The sequence below is a fragment of the Salvia splendens genome, chromosome 5 (assembly GCF_004379255.2).
Source record: "Salvia splendens isolate huo1 chromosome 5, SspV2, whole genome shotgun sequence".
In the NCBI taxonomy this organism is placed as follows: Eukaryota; Viridiplantae; Streptophyta; class Magnoliopsida; order Lamiales; family Lamiaceae; genus Salvia; species Salvia splendens.
Genome location: NC_056036.1, coordinates 2,615,101 through 2,622,937, shown reverse-complemented (window position 1 = coordinate 2,622,937; position 7,837 = coordinate 2,615,101). Strand labels below are relative to the sequence as shown.

The 7,837-nt window shown below is 31.5% G+C and overlaps 1 protein-coding gene across 2 annotated transcripts; it reads right to left on the bottom strand.

Moving 5' to 3' along the window:
- Nucleotides 1-426: 426 nt before the first annotated feature.
- LOC121805768 (laccase-14-like) lies at nucleotides 427-2,796 on the bottom strand. 2 transcript variants are annotated; one of them, XM_042205758.1, is made up of 6 exons: nucleotides 2,655-2,796; nucleotides 2,416-2,567; nucleotides 2,087-2,331; nucleotides 1,888-2,016; nucleotides 897-1,823; nucleotides 427-705 (listed from the first exon to the last, which is right to left on the bottom strand). In XM_042205758.1, the coding sequence occupies exons 1-6, from the start codon at nucleotides 2,754-2,756 to the stop codon at nucleotides 506-508; spliced, it is 1,755 nt and encodes a 584-aa protein (XP_042061692.1). In that variant the 5' UTR covers nucleotides 2,757-2,796; the 3' UTR covers nucleotides 427-505. The 2 variants fall into 2 exon arrangements, with proteins under 2 accessions (XP_042061692.1, XP_042061693.1); XM_042205759.1 differs by having other exon boundaries at nucleotides 2,087-2,256.
- Nucleotides 2,797-7,837: the final 5,041 nt, after the last annotated feature.

The window sequence follows — 7,837 nt, the reverse complement described above, 5'->3', positions numbered from 1 at the left end:
TTAGTTAGTTGAGTTCTTATTTTCAGCCTAACGTTTACTTGATCCAGTAGTAATCAGTGACTTGATCCAGTAGATAGTTTACTTTGTGCCTAGTGTAAACTTAGTAGTTAAAACTCCCAAAATTAAAGCGTGGCAACAACCGAACCCTATTCACTACGCACACACTCGATACACTCGCTTCTCTGTGGGATCGACCCCGAACTTGCCGCTTTACTGTTAAAGTAGTGTAAATTGGGAGTTATATAAATTACATTGGTTGGCTGGCGAGAGCGAGATCGCCTTGATCAAGTGGCAACGACATTTGCTAACTGATCCATCCGGTTCAGTTATCTTCCATATAGCTTGATCCACACATCTCCCTAACTGATACATTTGCTGACGAATATCTTGTGTGTGTTTTCACAAAAGAGATAGCCATGCAACAAGTGATAAAGAAAGTTTTCAACGTAATAGCAGCACATACAGAATTAGCAAACGACGTTGTAATTAATGAAGTTAGATAAAATTATTGAGCTTCGTCTTCTCTCTTCCCCAGTGGAGCACCAAATGCAAGAGGAGGGGATGACGGTTCGCGGCCGCAGCTTGGCATATTCGGAGGAGGCGGCAGCATCTTCTCATCGGGGCGCTTCCCGTCCCTCACAATGAACACCATTCCCATTCCCCATGTCAGGTGCCGCTCGATGTGGCAATGCATGTACCATACTCCTGCACCACACAGACCAAACATAAGAACTCGTCTCGAAAGACCAATCAAGCATACTATCTTTAACCTGGATTGTTAACCTTAAATCTTAAACATCAGAACTCATCTCAAAAGACCAGTCAATTAATCAACATTAAAAAAAATAAAAATAAAAAGCATTTGGTCTATAAACCCCACATCTGCTACTACATACCTGGATTGTTAGCCTTAAATCTTATAGCGGTCCATCCGTTCTTGGGAACGGCAATGTTTTCCATCAACGGCGGGTCGACAAGATTATAGTTGGGCGGGTCCCGGATGCGGTCGTAGTTCCCTAACCCGGACCCAACGACGTAGAAGCTGTGGCCGTGTAAATGCATGGGATGCTCCTCGCCCCCGCCGTTGTTGGTTCCTTGAAACACTATTTCCAAGCTTGTGTTATACTCCAACACACGAGCAGCTGTTCCGAATCTCGGCGCGCTCTCCTCCGGCAGTGTCACGCCTTGCGTGTAGTCGAACGAAGAAGGCGGGAAGTCGGGGAAATCAGCGGTGAACACCCCACTGATTCCTCTGTAGTAAGCTTGGAGAATGTCGATGCTTGTGGGGAGCAGCATCGAGACGTTGTTGATGCTCGAGAGCAGCTTAAACGACTTCTCACACGAGGGTTTCGTGCATTCCAATTGGTTCACTGCAAGAGTGTAGAACAGGGTTTCCTCCACTTCCTTGGGAACGTCCACCTCGTTTCCTAGGCTTCTCAGTTTGCTGGTGAAGTCGATTGTCGCGGTCGCGTCGTTGTATTCCGGGAAGGATGGGAGCAGCGGCGGTGACATGTACTTGCCTGCGTACTCAATTACCGCGGTGGCGGGGATGACCGTGTTGAAGGGTTTGTAGCCGCTGGCGTAGATTTTGGCGGCCATGTAGTAATGGCTCACCGGCTGGTTTGCTTCTACGAGCAAATCTAGGGTTTGGCCCGGGGATAGCACGGCGTAGTCGGTCCACACCGGTTTCGTGTAGGCGCCATCCGCCCCAACCACGGTGAAGTTGTGGTTGCTGATTTTGAAGAACATGATGTTGTTCATTGCAGCGTTAATCAATTTGATTAGGTATCTTTTCCCATATTCCACTTGCAACTTGTATGTGTCTAGAGAATAAAGTAGAAAGAATGATGTTCACATTTTTGCCAGACGATTTTGGGGTAAATTTACCTTGTTTTGAGCAGGGATAGAGGTCGCCTGGTTGGCCGTTGATGAGGAAAGCATCAGAAGGCTCCGGATCGTCTCCACTGGCGAGGAATTTCTCGTAGACTTTTTCAACCTTAGAATTCCACCACTCTCCTGCAACATGAGACAACAGCTCATATATGAATATCTCAACAGATTAATTAAATATTTTGAGATACCGTACCAATGATGACGGGAACATGAGCATGAGGCTTGGGAAAAGGATAGGTCTCCCTTGTCGGAGGTAGGATCACAATGGCGCCATGCACGGAATTTCTCGACCAAGCGCTATGAGCGTGCCACCACAACGTGCCTTCCTCATCGGAGAGGATCATTTGTTGTCTAAAGCTTTTCCTGGGTTGAATTGGGCATTGTGTCACGTAATCAGTACCATCCGTCCATGGATACCTCGGCATTTTTACTCCGTGCCTATATATTAATCACTATACATAATTTCATATTGCCACATGCATATAAATTATACTGTAATTAAGATATAGTACTAGTAATTACCAGTGAATACTTATATTTTGGTCAGCACGATTAACAACATCAATTGTGACAAGATCTCCCCTCCTAGCATATATGGTTGGCCCTGGGAATTGTCCATTTACGGTGAGCATCGTCTTTTTGGTGCATAGCCTTGTGTGTGCAGAATTTACCACCTAAAATAAGTTCAAATTTAGACCAATTTTTTTTAAATTAATGAATATAGCTAAAAGAGGGGGGAAAATACCACAATATATACTTACTTCAAACCTATAAAAATGAACTGCAGCATTAACTTTCGTTAGGCATCCAAGAAAAAAACCTAAGAAGCATAGAGTGAAAACTAGCTTGATATTTGAAAACATTTTCTTGTTTATTTTGAATAGTTTTGTAAACTAATATTCCTTTTTTCGGTGCTATTGATATTGAAAATTTGTCCAATATTTATAAGGTTATTGCATGCAGCAACATCTCTTGACAGTAGTTGATAATGGAATCACGTGGTTCAATTTGTATACCTACCAATCAACTAAAGTTTGTACCCGGTAAAGTGATAGAGAAATAGAGAAAGATAATTAGAAGTAGTGTTAGTGGAGAGTGGAGTCACCTTATTGGTAGTGTAGTTGGATTTTTAAAATTAAAAATTGAGTGAACTACATAAACCATCCCTGACGTTTCCATTTGTTTCACTCCAGGCCCCTGACGTTTAAAAATATCGCCACAAGTCTCTGGCCTTTAACATAATCACATATCGTATATTTGTAGCCATTTTTCGGACCAAAATGCCCAAATGCCTTGAAGGCATTTCGGTCATATTACCAACACTTGCAGGCCTACTCTGTAATTTTGCATACATCTTTTGTGAAATTAGTAGTTGTTATTTAATAATTGAAAGAGATAGTACACCAAATTGTTGAGATCTATAGGCTAAGAGACTATATGATATTCATTATTAAATATGGTTGGAATTTGTTCTCCTAAATAGAGACCTAGAGACCCTAGCTTTTTGATTTTATGGAAATTGTTTGTTATTATTTGCAAGTCCAAAAATGCAATAGAAATTGTTTGTTATTATTTGCAAGTCCAAAAATGCAGAAAGGACAGACATTAGCCAATTACCTCTACTCATTTTAAATACTTTGAATATAAAATCATTTAGGCAGAAGCTTCTCGAATATAAAATAATTATGGACTCATATATATATTTATGGGCATGCAGCGTGAGATAATTTATCCACACGGTCACACCTAAATACTTTGAATATAAAATAATTCCATTAATTTTGCATTATTATTATTGTTATCATTCAATTTTACAAAATTACAAATTTACGGTTTATATTTTCAGACAGTTTTTATCCCATATTATCTCATTGATTATAGGTGACTAAGCACTTTATTAATTAAATGGGATAAAGAAAATATAAAAGGCAAACGATATTAAATGTGACTGCCTGCACCAAATTGATCGGTCATTTAAACAGTAAGTAAATGTTCATTCATTTGTGGGGAAAACATTAAAAATCACTAGAAATGGATTGTTACGTACCTGGACTATAAATACCATACCCATGTCCTTTTTTAAATGAATAAAGATAAATTAACAAAAATTGTATACACAAAATGCCCTTAAACTTTAAACCGGTTTTTATTTAAATCGGTTTTCTTATTAACTATCATTCCTTTACTTAATTACCCTTTTGTTATATTTGTAAAGTTAAATTACTATCAAATTACATGAATTATTTATGGAAATGTATATGATCACTGCAAAAAATACACCCATTTATTCTGGTAAATATCATATATTGAGGTAATATAAAATTTAGTCGCCGATTTTGAATCTTTGATAGTGCTGCATTATATTGTTTGCCTACTCATTTTATTCCATCTGCTTGGTGTTCTTATTTAGCATGCAATTACTATATCTTATTTAGGGTGCAATTATTTCTGATTCTTTGCACTCATACAGCTCTAAAATAGATTGCAAATATAACTACTATTTTATAATCTTAGGTTATTTTATTATATAAATTTATGATTAAAACACAAATTAAAATTTGATGTGAATAATTATCATTATTTAGATTTTTAGAAATTATTTAGTTTAGAAATTAGAAATTCATAATAAAATAATTAGATGTGAATGACTACCATTATTTAAAATTTTAAAAATTATTTAATAATAAAATAATTGGATGTATATGACTATGATTATTTTGCTTGAAGGTAACACTAATAAATTGAGTATATATGCATACATCCGATTTTATAACTTAAGAAATTAAAAAAATAATTGGATGTGAAATACTATTATGATTTCATTGGGTAAAATTACTAAGAAATTAAGTATATACGCATGAAGTTGCTTTTACAACATAGAATTTTAAGAATTATTTATTAATAAAATAATTAGATGTGAAATACTAATATTATTTAGTTTGATGATAACTTTCGTAGTATATATGCATGTAGTCATTTTTATAACTTTGAATTTTAAAAATTACTATTTAATACTCCCTCTGTCCCTCTATAGTAGATGCGTTTCATTTTCAGCACTCGTTTTGAACTTTTTTTAATAAATAGCTAAAGTGTAAAAAAAGTAAAGTAAAAAAGAGAATAATATAGTTAAGAGTCTTCTCTATATTATTTCTTTCACTTATTTTACATTTTTTCTAATTTAATTATTTATTATTATTTTTCCAAAACAAGTGCTGAAAATGAAACGCCTCTACTACAGAGGGACGGAGGGAGTAATAAATAATTGGTTGTGAATGATTATGATTATTTCGTTTGATGGTAACACTAAGCAATTAAGTATATACGCATATAGTCATTTTTATAATTTTAGATTATAAAAATATAATTTAAAAATAAAATAATTCGATGTGACGACTATGATTAAATTGTTGGATGATAATACTAAGACATTAAGTGTATATGCATATTGTCATTTGTATAACTTAGAATTTGATGAATTATTTAATAACAAAATAATTAGAAACTCCGTAATTATTTAAGTATGTATGCATGTCATTTTTATATCTTGGAATTTTAAAAATTATTTGATAATAATAAAATTGGATGTGAATGACTATGATGATTTTATTTGATGATAACACCAATAAATTAAAAATATATGCACGTAGTCATTTTTATAACTTAGAATTGAAGAATTATTTAAAAATAAATTAATTGAATGTGAAATACTATTATTAATTCTTTGGGTGATAATACTAAGAAATTAAGTATATATGTAGTCATTTTTTATAAGTTATAAATTTTAAAATTATTTAATAATAAAATAAACAGATCACTATTATTATTTCTTTGGATGATAACATTATTAAATTGAGTATACATGCATCAATGCATGTAGTCATTTTAATAGTTAAATTTTTTAGAAATTATTTAATAATAAAATAATTAAATGTAATACTACTATTATTATTTCTTTGGATGATAACTTTAGGAAATTGAGTATATATCCATGTAGTCATTTTTTATAATTTAAAATTAAAATTTTCTTAATAATTAAATAATTAGATGCAAATCACAAAGAATTTTCATTCGATGATCATAACACTAAGAAATTAAGCATATATACATATATGTGAATGACTATGATAACACTAAGAATAACTATGATTATTTCGTTGGATGATTTCACTAAGAAATTAAATATATATACATGTAATCCTTTTTTATACCTTGAAATTTTAAGAATTATTTAATAATAAAATAAATGAATGTGAATGACAATTATTATTTCGTTGGATGATAACAATGAGAAATTAAGTATATGTACATGTAGACATTTTTATAACTCAAAATTTTAATAGATTATTTAGAATAAAATAATTTGATGTGAATGACTAAGATTATTTCATTGTATTGTAACACTAAGAAATTAAGTATATATACATACTCATTTTTATAACTTCAAAATTTTAAAGTTATTTAACAATAAATCATTCAAAGGATATGAATATAATTATTTCGTTAAATGATAACACAAATATATATACATGCAACAGTTTTTATAATATAGAATTTTAAGAATTATAAACAATTGGATGAGAATTACTATGATTACATCGTTGGATGATAGCATTAAGAAATTAAGTATATATACATGTATTTTTTTCATAACTTAGAATTTTGAATATTATTTAATAACAACATAATTGGATGCCAATGGTTATTATTATTTTGTAGGTTGATAATATTAAGAAATTAAGTATATACGCTATATTCGTAATAAAATTATAAAAAAATTTAAAATTTATTTCAGAATAACATAATTTGGTTTCAACTACTATTAGATGAGTAAATTTAAAAATCAACATTTTATCAATTTTTAAGCATGCACAAACGATAAATAAAATTTTATATTAGTGTTTGAATAATAAATAAAATTCTCCATTTTTGAAGGTAAGTTAATTTAAATCCTTTTATAGTACGCATTTTGCAAATTTGAAGAATGACAATCCATAATATTTTACTAAAGTATTGTAATTTTATTATAGTTTATTCCTATTCATGGTATTCATTCAAAAATTATGAAATCACGAACCATATGAATCTAATTTGTAGGGGATAGTTAAATTTTGATAAAATGAAGAAGAAATATTATTCTCATTCTGGTTAATAGAAGAAGAGAATCAAGAGATTATGTAACGGTTAATTTAGTAAATAATTCATTAAATGTTAAATATTGATTACCTAAATGATCAATAAAAGGGTACATATGTAATACATTACATTAATTAATAATCATAAAGTTATTTTAAATGTAAAATACCTAAAATGTCCAATTTTGTATAAACTATCTTTGTTAATATATCACTACTCTTTTTAAATATTGAAGAATATATCCAAATTAATTGGTGATATTAAAACCATCCCATACTTCAAAAACTACAACTGTACAATAATTAATTATTGAATGAGGAAATTTATTTCTTCATAATTAAAAAAATCTTATTACAACTTTAATCTAAAATAATTATAGAGTAAAAATATTGAGTTCGGGGTTAAATGTGAGGGGGAAGGGCATGTAACATTTTTCATCTTCAAAGATTTGTAATATTTTTCAAATTTCAGAAACTTACAAGATGCAATCTCCATTTCTCACTGACTAAAATTGAAGTTTACTTTATAAACTAATATTGACATTTTTAGGGAAAAAATCCAAGATCTCTAGTATTAATTTGTGGTAACTTTTCTGAGTTGCAGCAATCTTAGATTAGGTTATTGGCATTAATTAAGTCAGCCAATGCAGAGCACAGGCTGCCACTGCACAATCCATGTGGTATGACCATAATGCCCTTTTAGGGCTGAAGGGTCTTTTAGTCCGAAAAAACCTGATATGTGATTATGTTAAAGGCCAGAGACTTGTGGCGATATTTTTAAACGTTAGGGCCTGGAGTGAAACAAATGGAAA